We start from the raw sequence: 16,015 nt of genomic DNA, 5'->3' as shown, positions 1-16,015 counted from the left end.
TCCTGTCTCTGCCTCCCAAACAGCCAAAAGGGATTTCTATGGTGCATAGCTGCTTCATTGCTTTTGTAACACTTGCTAGTACCTAAATATTACGTTTTATAGTATACAGCATCGATTATTTACTATTTTCTGAATCCCCGTGGCTAAGTAAGTATCTTGAGGGCACAGAACAATTTCCCTCTTTGTTGTTGTTTGCCTAGACTCTGTGAATGTATCTGGTACATGGCAGTCGCTCCAGAATCACTTGGTGAATTATTTCATGGCTTTTGGGGAAGAGAAATGGGGAAGCAAACCTCAATTTTGTTATTACACCTGATGACCTTTTGAAAGCATTTTTCTCAGTGGATAATGGCTCGGGAGGTTGTATGAGCCTAGTAACCTGAGTTTGATTCCCAGCACTATGGGAGAAGCAAGGCTGAGGGGAGTATTTGTCAGTTTGGTGGGTCACTTGAACACAGGTTTGTTTGTTTGTTTGTTTGTTTTGTTCGCTTTGCTTTAAAGTAGTTCTACAGTGTGTATTTCAAAGTGAAGAGGGAGATAGCCGTCAGAAGTCGCAGTAGGAGCCGGTTGGTGGTGGAGCACGTCTTTAATCCCAGCACTAGGGAGGCAGAGGCAGGCGTTTCTCTGTGAGTTCGAGGCCAGCCTGATCTACAAGAGCTAGTTCCAGGGCAGACTCCAAAGCTACAAAGAAACCCTGTCTCGAAAAACCAAAAAAAGTCGCAGCAGGCTGGTAAAAGAGCTGACACCTTTAGTCCTTACAGGCTCGCGGCCACAGCCCGGAAGCAGGACGGCGTTAGCATCAAGTCCCCGCGCGTGCACAATGGGAGGCTCGGGAGCGCGCCTACCAATTAGAGAGGACAAATGAGACCCACTTTTTAGAGGTTTTGGGCGAGTGCACAACGTTGCCGGTCACTGAGGAAGACGCTAGAGCGCTCCTAAAGCAAACCAAGCAAGACACGGGCACCGCCGCCTGCGCCGCAAGGGTAAAGGATGCAGGTGGCAAGCACGACCCGAACTGATCGAGCGCGAGACAGCGGAAGCGCGCACGCACAGTCCACTAGGAGACGTCACTGCCTTCCACGAGATTGAGACACTCTCGCGATAGGCTATGCCGGGCTCTCCGGAAGTGACTCCCCGGAAGGAGCATGTCTGCTTTCCTTGTCCTGCCTAACGCGGCGTGCTGATCCTCCGGCACCATGCAGTCGGATGATGTGAGTTCCCTCCTGTTGCTCTGGAGGCCCGGGGTTTGTGCGGGCCATTTCGTTCTCTTAGGACTCGAACCCACATACTTAGATGGCCCGTTCGTCTCCTGTTTTCTCGGATTGCGAGACTTGCAGAACCCGGTTTTCAAAACTGGGTCCCCACTCGAGCCCCACTGCGGTTAAAAGGCCAGGACACCCCTCCCTTCCTCCGGATCGACTCACTTAGTCCCTGGTGCCTAGCGGTAAAGGCCCTTGTGCCGTTGCCAGCTGAGTGACTTGGAAGGCGGGAGAGGTGCCAAGTTTACAGTTGATGTTTAAGGGTCCCGCTCGTCCATGAGCGTTCCTTTTCTGTATACGTATCCTGTGTTAGGCTTTTCTCTACCTTGCTCTACTGTCTGGGTCATAATTTCTGCAGTATCCTACGTTCGTCGGTTTGCAGGGGTTGTTAATACTTATCAATTCCAGTAGGCACTGTGGTAATTACTGAGTACTTGGTTGTTAATCAGTCAGACAACACTTGTGTTTTCATAAGCACTGTGGGGATGGAGAATAAACGGATGAAACGTTTGCATGGTAAACGATACCACGAAAGAGGAGTTATGATGAAGAGTGGGGAGGAGAGACCACTGCAGAAATGGCCAGTCAGGCATTTCAATAAAAAGTAAAGAAATCGGGAACGAGCCAGCCACTGAAGGAGGGTAGGAATGGTAAAGGTACAAAGATCGGAGATGGGACAGGCGGAATATAGAGGGCATCGGAGGGGCTTGTTATAGGAATCAAGATGGTGAGAGAGGGATGATGAATTTGATATCCTTGCCAGGGCGAGGTCAGGTGGAATCTTGAAGGAAACGTTTTTAGGTCGTTTCAGTGGGAACTGGGAAGAATGTTGTATTCTTTGGAGGAGTGGGGAATTAAAAGTGACATCTCGGTATGCTTATCATTGGGATCCTTTCACAGATGCTAAGTGGGCAGCTAGATACACAGGCAAATGTGGTGCTTAGGAGAGAGCTGATCCAATGCTGCTTAAAAGCCACAGTGTGAATGGTATCCGCACTCACTCATTAATTTGTTTCCTACTTCCCCACCAGACACCCCTATTAAATACTCAACATATGCTTTATGCTTTGACCCTTCTTCGTTTTTTCTTTAATTGCTTTAGAGTCTTTCTCAGTTCCTCTAGGCGGTCCAAAGACTTCTATGCTCTCATACACCCATATTTAGCTCCTAAATTGACTGCAACTTGTTGCTGCGTCATTCATATACTTTCTCATAACTAAATACTGCACTTGAAGGCTGTACTTTTTTTCATCCACAAACATTAGAGTGTTTTATGATGTCAGGGCCTGGAGATGTCAGTGCTTTTGCATTAGCATAAAGAACACGTTAGCTAGAGAGACAGTGAAAGGGGATGAAGTTGTGGGATGCATGTCTAAGTATGTAGTACACTGAAAGGGGATAAAGTTGTGGGATGTATCTTAAGTATCTAGTACTGTGCAGCCTTTGACAGTGGATAATGGGCACACGTGAAAAAGAAAAGTCACTGGGTATATATGATGTGACTCTTTAACACTATGCACAGGTACATACTACAGATGATAGAATGTATGTATATACTGGGAAAAAAAGTTGCCAACTATTAATTAAATTTTGTTGCTAAATAAGCTCTGTAGACCAGGCTGGCCTTTAATTTACAGAGATCCGCCTACTTCTGCTTCCCAAATGCTGGGATTAAAGTCATGTACCACCACCGCCTAGCTGTATTTAGGGCTTTTAAAAAACAAAAACAAACAAGACTATGTTACTGTGTAAAGGAAACAAGTCAGGCCTATTAAAAGAATACTTATTTTCTTTCCCTTTATGTTTGGGCGCTGCAGCACTGTGCTATGACAAGATCCTCGTCTTTTTTGTTTGTATTTTGGTGGTAGTGGTGTTGCACTTAACCGAGGGCTTTGCACATGCTGGGAAGAATTCTACCAGTGAGCACCATTTGCAGCCTGGAGAACACTGTCTCTTTTTACATTAAACAGCACCTTTGGGGCCAGAGTAAATGGGTTTTCACTTTGTCTTGCAGGTTATCTGGAATACACTAGGAAACAAACAATTTTGTTCTTTCAAAATAAGGTGAGTATATTGCAGTCTAGACTAAACCATATTTCGTTGCCCCCTTGGTTGGAAACATTTCTTTCCTTGCATCCTAGAACCAAGACTCAGGGCTTCTGCAGAAATGAGTACAGTCTGACTGGGCTGTGCAATCGGTCATCTTGTCCTCTGGCAAACAGTCAGTATGCAACCATTAAAGAAGAGAAAGGTATGAAAACCACACAAGAGTTTATAAAAGGTTCTTTCTAGTTTGTCTGTAAATAGTAACATGGCTGTTTAACTTATCCTCAGGACAGTGCTACCTGTATATGAAGGTCATAGAACGAGCAGCTTTTCCCCGGCGGCTCTGGGAACGGGTAAGGCTCACTGAGAAAACTGCAGGGACCGTTGCTCAAGAGTAAGAGTGACACTTTGGTTATCTCTAGACATTGAAGCCATCTTCTGTATGTCCTGTCATTACTAACATGAAGGCCTAATGATTTACCATCCCCCTTGTTTCCCTTTTCTGTTCCACAGGTCCGACTTAGTAAAAACTATGAGAAAGCATTGGAACAAATAGATGAAAATTTAATTTACTGGCCTCGCTTCATTCGACACAAATGTAAGCAGAGGTTTACCAAGATTACCCAGTACCTGATTCGAATTAGAAAACTTACACTGAAGCGCCGGTAAGGGCCAAGTTCATTCCTTTATTTACGTTCAGCCTTTCCCTAGACTGTGTCACAAACAGCGCTTCCTATTAAACTCACCTGTGACTAATCCTTTATGCTATGCCAAGACAAAACTGGGATATGGATGTGCCCAGTGGCTCTGCAGGATTTTAAGGCAGAAGATGTATGCCCTACCCACCTGAAATTTTTTCTGTGTAGTCCCTGAGAAAAGCTGAAATGAAAGGTTTCAAAATGATGTAAAAATGTGATTATCAGAAGTATGAACTACACTCAGTGTAGAGATGACATGGAATCCACAGGACTAATAGTTCTGAAGGAGGCCAAATGGAGGCCTTTTCATTGAGATCAGCAGAGAATGTTAAAAATCATGTGAACCTTTTTCAGAAAATTCCCGTTTCTTGGTTCACTGAAGCATTAATCCTAGTGTAATGAACCTAAAGAAAATAAAAATAACCACATTAAAACACGTGTTAAAAGCCAGGCAATGGTGGTGCACGCCTTTAATCCCAGCATTCAGGAGGCAGAGGCAGGCAGATTTCTGTGAGTTTGAGGCCAGCCTGGGCTACAAGAGCTAGTTCCAGGGCAGGCTCCAAAGCTACAGTGAAACCCTGATTTGAAAAACAAAAAACAAAAAAAAAAAAAAAAAAACCCACGTTAAAATATCTGACTTCTATAGCTGGGCATGGCAGCGCACGCCTTTAATCACTTGGGAAGCAGAGGCAGGTTGATCTCTGTGAGTTCAAGGCCAGCCTGGTTTACAGAGCTAGTTCAAATCTTCTGACCCTGTAGTACACACTGGCCTAGAACTTAATACGTAGCTTCCAACTCACAGTGATCCTTCTGCCTCAGGTCAGTGCTAAGTTACTGATGTGCATGAGCCACTACTTGGGCTCCTGGCTTTTCCTACCATTCAACTGTAGGTGTGTGTGTTTATGCTCAAATGTACATAGCAATCAAACCTAGAGCTTTGTGTGTGCTGGGCAGATGTGCTGTCAACAGAAAACCAATTCTAATTCTTTAATTTTTAGAATGAACTTGAATTTTCTAATATAATGTATTTGTTTTCTGCTAGGAAGAAACTTGTTCCTTTGAGCAAGAAGGTTGAGCGGAGGGAGAAGAGAAGAGAGGTAAACACTGTTCTGATGCTTCCATAGCTTCTCTGTCTCCATGTGAGAAAGGGGTTGGTGCCTGGCCTTCATCATGTGTCAAATTGGGGAGTGTCTCTTTAGTGACATATGGCCACTTTCATATCTTCAGATTATGATTTTCACTGAAGGCTAAAACCAGATACTCTCCATTTGGATATAATGGAAAACAGTCTAAAGGTATTTTAGATAACTCCGCATCTAAAATTCCTCAGTCAGACATTTCAGAATTTAGAATTTTGACATTATCTGACTCATGCATTATCTTCAGCCGAGTTTAAACCCTGTCTGTAAGTAGCCTTATGGCTATTTTGGTTATATAACTTAGAAAATTGAAAAGTTTTGATTATTGGTTAAAAATAAACAAAGAATGGACACACTGTCTGATCTTGGGTTAAGCTACCATGAAGTAAACTGGGTTGTTCTGTTAGGAAAGGGTGGTGACGGTAATATGCGTGGAGAGGACAGCGTGCTCCAGAGTAGTCTCTGTCCTCCTCTCTGATATTTCTGAGTCAGGCTGAGCTTCCTCCTCAGAATCAGCTGTTCCGACAAGTTCCACTTCTCATTCCTTCTTGGCATTTACAGTGCTCTCTCTTTCACCAAATGACATTCACTTCCTTTTGTCCTTTTAAGGAGCACCTTCAATAATATTTGGTACTTTTATTCCTACTAATCACATGGACCTTTAGATCTCTAATCTGTTGTTTCGTTGCTGTCCAAGACAGCCTCTTACTATGTGACCTAAACTGGCCCAACATGATCCTCCTTCAGCAACCCAGGGTACTGGAATTACAGGTGTGTATCACCACACAGAGATTAGATGATTGGAGACTGCACTGAATTCTTAATTCTCCACTAATTATACACCAATTTTTATTCAAGTCCAGCTAGTGACTTTCCATATTCCCTAATTATCAAACAGGTGCTCTTGTAAACATTGCAGAGAAAGTTACACTTTTCCCACGTGAATCAGAGGCCTCCTTCCCACCAAGAGTATTTTCTGACACTTTTAAAATCCACTTATATATTCATAGTGTACATAGAGCACACATGCATGGCATAGATGCATGTGGAAGTCAAAGGACAGCCTTGAGTGAGTCCTCAAGCTCCTCCTACTGTTTTCTTGAGAGATCTTTAATTGACTTGAACTCTGTAGGCCAGGATCTTTCCCACAAGCTTCCAGGGGTCCACCTATCTGCCTCCTTTCTTGCAGTTGGCACAGTTGGAGTCCAAACTTAGGTCCTCATAGTCACAGGTCAAACACTTTACCAACTGAACCATTTCTCCAGCCCCTCCTGACATTCTTAATGTATGTAAGCATGTATGTGTAGTTTGTCTATCGAGAACTTGTTAAAAATCCAGAATACTATTGCTGAAGTCATAGGAATTATTTTCTTTGTTATATTTATGCAAATTATAGATGGGAATTCTTGAATTGAAAGGTCCCAAGAGCTTTTGAGAGGGAAAGAAGAAATGTGTCTGGCTAGAGAGGCAAAAGCCTCACTAATGGAGGCAAGTAGAAAATAACTACACTACATCATACTGCTATTAAAAGCTGGTAATTATATTTGTACAGGCTAGAAAATGAGTCCTAATGGAGTAATGGATTTGTACTTTTTCTTATAGGAAAAAGCATTAATAGCTGCCCAGCTGGACAACGCCATTGAGAAGGAATTACTGGAAAGACTCAAACAAGAAACGGTGAGAAAGCTAGTAGTATTGGCAAGTGTTTTCTTAAGTAGTAGCACCATGCTAGGAAATACAGAAAATGCATTTTTAAATTTTTATTTGTTAGTTTGTTTATTTATTTATTTAGGTGGGTTTTTTTGTTTGTTTGTTTGAGACGTGGTTTCCTGGTTGTCCTGGAACTCATTTTGTAGACCAGGCTGGCCCCAAACTCACAGAGATCCACCTGCCTCTGCCTCCCAAGTGCTGGGATTAATGGCGTGCGCCACCACCGCCCATGTAATCTATTTATTTTTTAACGTCACAAATAGCTGTCCCATGGCAATTTGTGCATGGAATAAAACAAATACATGTAGACCTGTCCTGGTGAGACTTTTTTTTGCCCTTTATTTCCAGTTGACACTTCCAAGCTCAACAGTTCTGTATAAAAACATAGAAGTCATAGGTTTTCCCTCCGTCCATGCATAGCCTCCAGGGACAGACCTGATTCCGGGCAGCAAAGAGCAAAAAAGATAGATATGTAGAAAGCTGGGATTGGATGGACTGGGCTCTTGGATGAAAAACCTGAGCACCCTGGAAGCTCATCATGTTTACTATATAGAGTTGAACAGGGAGGCAGATTTTTACACACAGTTGAACAAGGGAGTAGGGTATCACATGCAGACAAGTAAGGAGGCAGGGTTTATGGTACACAGCTGGACCAAGGAGACAGGTTTGGCTAAATCTTAGTAGGGGCAGTCTCTGTAGTGGGGACTACTTCAGACCATAAATGTTGGTGGAGGCAGAGCTATAGTAGACATTTCTGTACACATTGTCAGCATGTGCACTCAGACAAGAGGACAGCTTTGCCATTCTTTCAGGGTCTTATGCTCTGGGGTCCTTGGCATAGCCGTACCATGTCAGCAAACATTCACTCCAGTACCTCCCTATAGTTGATTTTGCTGTTTTGAGACTATATCTCATGATAGCATCACATTCACTTTGTAGCAAAAGATGATTTTAATTTCTTGATCTTCCTATCTCCAACCTCCCACGTGGTTGGTATAGGGAGGTCACCATGCAGGTGTATATGATGTTGGAAATTGAACCTAGGAATTTGTACGTGCTAAACAAGTACTCTGTTGATCAACCTCCATCCTCAGTCTCAATGGGTAGAGTGTTTACTTCTATGTGTTACTCTAGTCTTTTGAAGTTCTTTAAAATAAGTTTTAAAAAACCTTTTTAAAAAGTATCTCAGTCTTTTGACTAATAACAGTGTCATTTAGAAAGATGGAGAGGTGATTAAAACGTGTTATTTCCCTTTCTAAACAAAATTAGATTTGTCCCAATGCCCGTGGTTTCATAAACTAGTAGATTTGAAATGACTTGGCTTTCTTCTCCACAGAAGCTATCTATTTAATATCAATTGCTGATTGTTAAAAGTTGTAAATATACTGTATAGAGGTTGGAAAGCTATAGAAATATTGTTTATCATAGTTTTCCTTATTTAGTCCCTGATGATGAATAATATGCTTGTTGGTCAGAGGAACTTTGAAAAATGTAATACTCAAGAACAGTTAAAGGCAGTCTATGTTTATTCTTCAGTATGGCGACATCTACAACTTCCCCATCCATGCCTTCGACAAGGCCCTTGAGAAACAGGAAGCAGAGAGTGACTCTGAAGATGAAGAAGAAGAAGATGAGGAGGAGGAAGATGAAGAGGTAAGTATGGTTTGTCTTGTTTTAAAACGCAGCAATCTTTAGGATAACATGTTTTCATGTAATTCAGAGGCAGCATTATTTTCCCCTTTTGTTCTTTGTCTTGTTTTAAAGATTTGTTACATATACAGTGTTCTGCCTGCATGTCAGAAGAGGGCACCAGATCTCATTACAGATGGCTTTGAGCCACCATGTGGTTGCTGGGACTTGAACTCAGGACCTCTGAAGAAGAGCCAGTGCTCTTAACCTCTGAGCCATTTCTCCAGTTCTCCACCCCCACTTTTGTATCATGTGATGATTAATTCTGGTTCAGCAGAGTTCAGCCAATAAACTATAGGCTTTTATATCCTTAATTTTTCTTTTTAATTTATAATTGTTAAACTTGAGAGTAATAGGTCTAGAAGACTCTGATTCACTTATTTATGAAAAGAGGTAAAACTACGTGTCTAAACTGGATCTTCATTTTTTTTTCCCCTAACCTGGTAACTATGTTTTATCTTAGGATGTGGGTAAAAGAGAGTTTGTAGAAGACGATGATGTGGATGAGAGTGACCTGAGTGATTTTGAGGTGAGCTCTGTGGAATAAAGAATGTTTTGTGGCATGCTACAAAAGGGAGGAGCAGGGGGAACCTGAACACAGGAGCAGATAAACTCTTGTCTGTTCTGTACTGGCTGAGCAGGGGAAAGTCTGGAGAAATTGTGCACTTCCCTGTCTTCTATCTCCACGTATTAGGATATGGATAAACTGGATGCTGGCAGTGATGAAGAACAGGATGATGACTCCTCCAGTGAAGAAGAAGAAGAGAAGGCCCTTAAGGCCAAACACAAAGGCAAAGCACCCTTAAAAGGACCTTTGCGGAAAAAACGGGCCTATGTGGAGATAGAGTATGAGCAGGAGACAGAACCCACAGCCAAAGCCAAAACCACATGAGTCTCCTTCATGTTTTATCCTGAAAAGTCAACACTTCCAACTGTGCTCCTTTGTGCTATATTTCATACAGTATTTATATTGTTAATATATATGTCACTCCAGGGAGTGAGTGGAGAAGAGAGCGCCTTACAGTGTAAAGAATATATATATATATTTGTTGTTTTGTTTTTCGAGACAGGGTTTCTCTGTGGTTTTGGAGCCTGTCCTGGAACTAGCTCTTGTAGACCACGCTGGTCTCGAACTCACAGAGATCCGCCTGCCTCTGCCTCCCAAGTGCTGGGATTAAAGGCGTGCGCCACCACCGCCCGGCTGTAAAGAATATTTTTGTAACGTGCTGTTTGTAACAGCCTGAGCCTAGGGATCTGACAGAGGAGTCCCTGGAGCTGGACTGACACTGTGTGTAAATGGTTCTAAATTACAAGTGCTAAATTTTCCCTTCCCAGTTTTTACTTAGAAATGCCAGTGTTTCTTTATCCTTTTTAGTTTTTTGAGACAGCGTTTTTCTATGTAGCCTGGGCTGTTCTGTAACTCTTTCTGTAGACCAGACTGGCCTCAAACTCAGATCCACCTCTGCCTGCTGAATGCTGGGATTAAAGGCTTGTGCCACCACCACCCAGCTTCAATTTTTTTCCCCTTGTTCAGTTTCTCCTATAAACTGAAGAAAACAAAAGTTCCAACTTACAATGTTTAGTATAAAAATAGATTTTTCCATAACTCCATCCACACCCTTTCTTGCTGGTTGGTCATGGTGTCACTCAGGGACACCTGCAGAGCACTGCTGCACTTTAGTGATGCAGCTCACCACTGTGCTGTCTTCACAGGACAGGACGATTCTAGACAGAAGACCCTGAAACATGAAAACAAGCAGTAAATTTGTAAAACCTGTTTCCCCATTGTCTTAATTCATACATTCGAGTGTGGGCACTAAAGGAAGTACCTCTACCGGAACAGGTGTCAGTTAAATCCTGTTCCATGAGTGTACGTAGCCCACTGGCTTCTAAGAGCCTGCTTCATTCTAGCCAAAACAACTCAAGTGGACCTCTGGCTGGAAAACCACACAAGCGCGTGTAAAGAGCAGCAGTGAAATGTTTGAATAAACTGAAAAGCAAACCACACCTGAGCTCTACATATTTTGGAGCATGAATTTCTTCTCATGCTCCTTTAATCTTTAGAGATTCTTACTGTAATAAAAATGGGCAATTAGTCTTTCAATTACATGTAAATAAATACATGTTATAGATTCCATAAACTAGTTCTGAGAATTTTGTGGGACATGAAAATGAAGAACTTCCTGTTGGTAAATTGAGTATTTGGAAATTGGGGAGCTAGCTCAGTGGAATGAGCATGAGGACCTGGGTTCAGTCCATGTTTAAAACTCACACTTGTCATCAGTGGGAGCACACACCTGTAACCTAAGTATGGGGAAGAGGAAACAGGTAGATCCCTGGCCAACCAACCAGCCAAGCTTGCTTGAAGAATTCCGTGTCAGTGAGAGATCTGTCTTAAAAAGTAAGGATGGTGCGTGAATGACACCCTATATCCCATATACCTGCACTTGCACACAAGAATATGGCCAAACATCTCAAAAGGTGTCCCTCCATAGGAACACCGTGGTATCTCAATCACAGTATTACTCCTTTGCAGCTAAGAACCTCATTTCTTTGGGCTTTGTTGGTACTGGTTTTAATTCAAAGTCTAGAGCAGAACTTTAAGGTGTCTGTCTCACTAAAACAGTGGGTGTCGTGTCAATCACAGAACACAATTGTATAAAATCCTGGTGGCTTGTTCTTTCTTGTTCTGAATGCCAGTAATATCTGATCTTTTTTGCTCTAAATGGTTTTGAATAGCATTAAAAGAATTTGGCCCTACCACCAAAAATAAATAGGGTAAGGTATCGGACAAACAGTCCAAGACTACAGAGTACAGAGGTAGGGGCCTAACACTCTCTATGTTCATGTCCAAATATGCTTGGGCATACAAGTAGTTAAATTACAATTAATCACTGGGGTTACCTAGGAACGAGGCCAACTGAAACTGACTTGCAGACTCTTGCCTTACCTTCACCTGCCCCTGAGAACAATGGTCCAGAAGAATCAGGCAGTCTGTGGCTTCCTGGAGCAGGGTGCTCTTGGTGGCCTCGGATGTGAGGCTTGTATCCCTTGCTACATCACATAGCAGTTTCAGGAGAGCCTTCAGCAAGACCACAACTCTGCAGGAAATTCTGAAATCACAAAAAACAACAACAAAAAAAACTTCATATTGCAAACTGGAATGTTAAACTTGGACAAGAGTTGGTCAAGATACGGGAAAACTGAAGTCAAATGATGTTTGCTATCACAGCACTACAAACAGGACCAAAGGCAGACCACAGATTGTTAGCCTCAAAGTTCCTTTCTTTCTACCACACCCAGCCTGTGTACATACATTGGCTCACTTGCTCAGGAACACTTGATACCAGTTAGGAAGCAGAGACAGGTGGGTCTCTGAGATTTTTGAGCAGCCAGGGCTACAGCAAGACCCTGTTGTCTCAAACAAACCACCAGGAAACTGTTTCCTGCCAATACTTTGGGCTGAGACTCCTGCTCAAGGCCCTATAATTTTGACCTGAGATGAGACAGCCTAGTCATGTGAGTTAATGCTAGGACATTAAGGGCTACAGGCAGTGGTATGTACTTAGACTCCCAGCACTGAGGACACAGAGGATCTAGAACGTGAGCTTTACTACAGAGAAAAACCTTGTCTTAGAGAAATAAGGATGACTGGCAGGGCTTAAGTGTCACTATGAACTTTCAGTCATAGACTAGGCTACTCACTTGCCTAGTCTATTATTCTATTTTATTATTAATTGCTTTTCTCTAAGTCTTCATCCTTTTGATGAAATAGACACAACTATTGGCTACACGATGTTCTGACTACACCATGCCACTGTTATAGGCTTTAACGTGGTAAGTTTTATAAGCCAGACTTTAATGAAAGGTGGAAAATAACATGAACTGTGGGACACAGACACATGCACACACACACACATACACACCTGATATTTCTGGATAGTACTGTAACTAGAAAACTCATTTCCATCACTTCATCTCAACTGCTCAGTGTTTCCCAGCTTGTGTCTCTAACCACTCACTGCAGTGTGCGTGTTCACCACTCCCATGCTATGCGTCCACACAGAGGTGCACATGTCCCTGCCCTCACATCCCGACATTTCTGCACTTTTCTCTTTTAATGGCCCAGTTTAGAATGAGTTTGATTCAATTTGATTTAATCCATCTCTTCATCCTCTAAATACTTATGGACCTAATAACAGGTACCGAGTGCTTCAGGAATACATTCCATGTTGTCTTCTGTAGTTTAGTGGGGGACAAAGATGTCAGGTGAGGAAATGCAATACAGTAACAAATGTGACGAAGATTTTCACTAGGGAAAGTTTCTTGACTCCTGGTATATTTATAAGAAAGAAAATACACTCCCAAATAGACTAAGTTGGGGCTCTTGATTTTCTGGCTGCATTTCAGAATTCCGTCCATTCATGCAAGAAAGCCATTAGGTGACTAGGCAGTTCAGGTGGTCCTTTCCTCCTGACACCATCAAGCCACATAAGGAATGCCTTCTAAATAAGCGCATCCTCAGTTAGCAACCGAGTCACTGCTCTGCGGATGTTGAACGATGCGCCCTGGAGCACTCCAAGCACACCATTCTCCCGTTAGACTGAGGACCTGTATGAAGAACACTTAGACACGCCTACTCAAGCACTTCTCTAAGTAGCCTTTTTGGAGAGGAACAGTGATAAGGATGGAACTCTCGAACATGACCGACAAGTGCTCTACCACTTAACTACACATCAATCCTAAACAGCCTTTAGTATTTTGATATAAATTCTAATTACAATCTGGACCGACCATCTGTGTGCTGTGCTGAATGAAAATGGACCCCTTAGGCTTATATATTTGAATACTTGGTCCCATCTGGTGGAACTGTTTTGGAAAAACTTAGAGGAGGTGTGGCACCAGGGGTGGGCTTTGTTTTAAAAGCCCATTCCGTTCCTAGTTGGCTCTCTTCCTTCATCCTTTGTGTCTCAGGACGTGAGCACTCAGCTACTGCAGCAAAGCCATACCTGCCTGTCTGCTGCCATGTTCCCTTCTGCAATGGTCAGGGACTCTAACCCACTGAAGCTGTAAGCCCCAGATAAACTTTCTTCTATAAACTGCCTTGGTCATGGTATCTTACCAGAGAAATAGAAAAGTAATACAATCTACAATATTTCCCAACTTCCATGACCATAGAATTTTTGTTGTTTCGTGTGTGGGGTTTTGTTTTGTTTTCTGTTTTTTGACTGGCTGGCCTGAAACTCATTAAATATACTAGGCTTGCTTCAAACCTACTGCCTCTGCTTCAAATCTGCCTGCCTCTGCGTCCTGAGTGCTGGAATTCAAGGGTTGTGCCACAATGCCCAGCCTTAGAACTTTTAAGGAAGAGAACTAATTTAACTGTGTCAGAACCTAGAACCTTGGCGGATGAAAGGGGTTCAAATATGAGTATTTGAAGTAGCTGAATATCCTAGAGATGAACCAAGTGAAAAAGATTGAGATACATTGCATGTCCCGAATAGTTGATCTGGGTAAGTTCTGAATTGAAAGCTAACCTATGCACGCCCTTCCAGCACATCTGTCAGCCTGGATGCTATACCTGGGCCAAGTATACTGCATGACAAGTTTCAGGGTTTCCAGTATCTTCAACCTCGTTTCTTCTTCTGGTCCATCATAAACTTCCAGATAACCAACAATAACTTGCTCCAGCCTCTTCATGTGCCGGACAGTTAGGATCCCCAACCTAAAAACAGAAGAGGAAATGAGATGCTAACAAGTTGAACATGGTGTGTGTGACCAAAGCAGCCCAGGTACGTACTTCTTCACAAAGGCGGGCAGGTTTCTGGCATACGTCCTACGTAAGAGAAGGCGATGCTCTGGCTCCATGTGGGTGAGGATGAGTTGAAGTACGTCATGACAGTGTGCAGTGGCTCGAGCTCCATCTCCCTTCCAGTGCAGAGCTTTCTCTAGGACAGGGAATAAATCTAGGAGGCACAGGAGCACAGCCTAGAGAAAAGAATGAAAGAAAACCAGAGTTCACTTCATTTGCATCCACAGCATTTTTGACTCTTCTAAGATCTTCATTAATCTACTGTCCCTAGGATATGTCACAGAACTCTAAAAGACATATTACCGCAAATTTTCAAACCTCCTCTCAAGAACTGTTCTTTACTAATCTGTGACGTGGAAAGAATGGCTGAGCTCAGGCCTTGCTTAACCCAGGAATCTAGATCTATTGTCCCTTAGACTTAGTGATCCATGATAGTCACAGGCACTTTATATCAAACTGCCCGACAGAATCTAAGATGGCCCAAACTTCTTTATTTGAAGTCATCATGTCCAGGCATTCCCTTTTAGCACTCTGGCTTTTCTAGGTGACCGACAATTTTAAAAATCTTCTTTCTCCATCATGCTAATAAATTTTCGATCTAATATTAAGTGGATTCCCAGGACCCAAAATATTACAGGTAGAGAAAGCACAGAACAGAAGCAGGGAGGAGCTGCTGATCACTGCACTGTGCACCTGCCATCTGCCTTCCCAGCACTTAGCAGTCAGAGTCAGTGCAGGTTTCCAGCCAGCTAGATACAGAGAACGAGCAACAAGTTGAGGAGGCTCAGTGGAGAGCACTTTGCTTGTATGTATGAGGGCTGGGATTCAATCCCAGCACACAGAAAACCAAGATAGCTCTACTAATAACTTCTTATAGCTTGTTTCTTCTGTCTTCACAGTGTTCTCCCTCCTAAGAACCTACTTTTTACCCTTCATTAACATCTATCCTGTCATTCCCAGTCTCCTAAAGCTACCCTTAAACTTGCTAATTGCACATTGCTGCTGGTCACACATTGCACCTCTCGTAATACAGCTATTGCTGTATTGTACATACACAGGGATTGATGTATGCAGTCATGTACTTACATAGAAGTCTCCCAAAGGGATTCAAGCTAGAAACACTCCTTGAATCACTTATTCTTGAACCTACCACAAACACGTGACAACTATCAGTTAATGGTGTTGGCTGGAGAATGACACTGAAGTATCCACATACAAGAGGTTTCAAATCCATTTGTTGACATGGACCAGCACAGAGGAACATTTAATTAATAAAAACAGACCTACCCGCAAGTAGCATATAGTTGACACTCATGAAGATAAAAGCTGGGCTGCTCTGCAGATGCTCAGGAGAGTGGATGCCCGCTTAACACTGAGATGCAGCAGCTTTCAGGCACCCTCCTTTTCCCAGGGGACAACAGCTCTAAACTGCTCTGGCTTATGCAATACTACCCTCGACGCATCCCAGAACCCAGGCGGTTAGGAGTAAATCTTACACACCTGAATGAGGTGGTGCTCTGGCATGTACAAGTGGTTGAAAAGGGCGTGGTACAGGACCTGGGCTCTGTTGTACTGCAGCAAATCAGCAGCCGGCTGCAAACAGACAAAGTATCCGGTTAAAGGTTTCTCAAGAGTGGCAAAATGTCGCTAATTTTAAATTAG

General features: G+C 42.8%; 2 protein-coding genes across 4 annotated transcripts in view; one reads left to right on the top strand and one right to left on the bottom strand.

The window, feature by feature from the left end:
* Positions 1 to 1,115: 1,115 nt before the first annotated feature.
* On the top strand, positions 1,116 to 9,611 carry Mak16 (MAK16 homolog). The gene is made up of 10 exons (XM_005362496.3): positions 1,116 to 1,211; positions 3,274 to 3,323; positions 3,401 to 3,510; positions 3,594 to 3,658; positions 3,819 to 3,970; positions 5,046 to 5,100; positions 6,745 to 6,819; positions 8,389 to 8,505; positions 9,005 to 9,070; positions 9,236 to 9,611. Exons 1-10 carry the CDS (start codon positions 1,197 to 1,199, stop codon positions 9,431 to 9,433), a joined length of 903 nt encoding a protein of 300 aa, XP_005362553.1. The 5' UTR covers positions 1,116 to 1,196; the 3' UTR covers positions 9,434 to 9,611.
* Tti2 (TELO2 interacting protein 2) overlaps positions 3,984 to 16,015 on the bottom strand; it is a 15,822-nt gene continuing 3,790 nt past the window's right edge. The window contains exons 3-8 of one of the 3 annotated variants that reach the window (XR_003378302.1): positions 15,854 to 15,946; positions 14,342 to 14,529; positions 14,123 to 14,266; positions 11,492 to 11,654; positions 10,116 to 10,280; positions 3,984 to 4,407 (exon numbers count right to left, since the gene is read on the bottom strand). Coding sequence is in view for 1 of the 3 variants with exons in the window: in XM_005362497.3 (XP_005362554.1) it covers positions 10,185 to 10,280; positions 11,492 to 11,654; positions 14,123 to 14,266; positions 14,342 to 14,529; positions 15,854 to 15,946 (684 nt within the window). In the remaining 2 variants the exon portion in view is untranslated. Of the gene's footprint in view, positions 4,408 to 8,382; positions 8,462 to 10,056; positions 10,281 to 11,491; positions 11,655 to 14,122; positions 14,267 to 14,341; positions 14,530 to 15,853; positions 15,947 to 16,015 lie in introns of those variants that run through there. The other 2 variants (XR_003378301.1, XM_005362497.3) reach the window with 2 other exon arrangements.

Source organism: Microtus ochrogaster, linkage group LG7_11 (assembly GCF_000317375.1).
Source record: "Microtus ochrogaster isolate Prairie Vole_2 linkage group LG7_11, MicOch1.0, whole genome shotgun sequence".
Classification (NCBI taxonomy): Eukaryota; Metazoa; Chordata; class Mammalia; order Rodentia; family Cricetidae; genus Microtus; species Microtus ochrogaster.
Note: the sequence above shows the minus strand (reverse complement) of the source record. Positions and strands in the feature narration are given on the sequence as shown.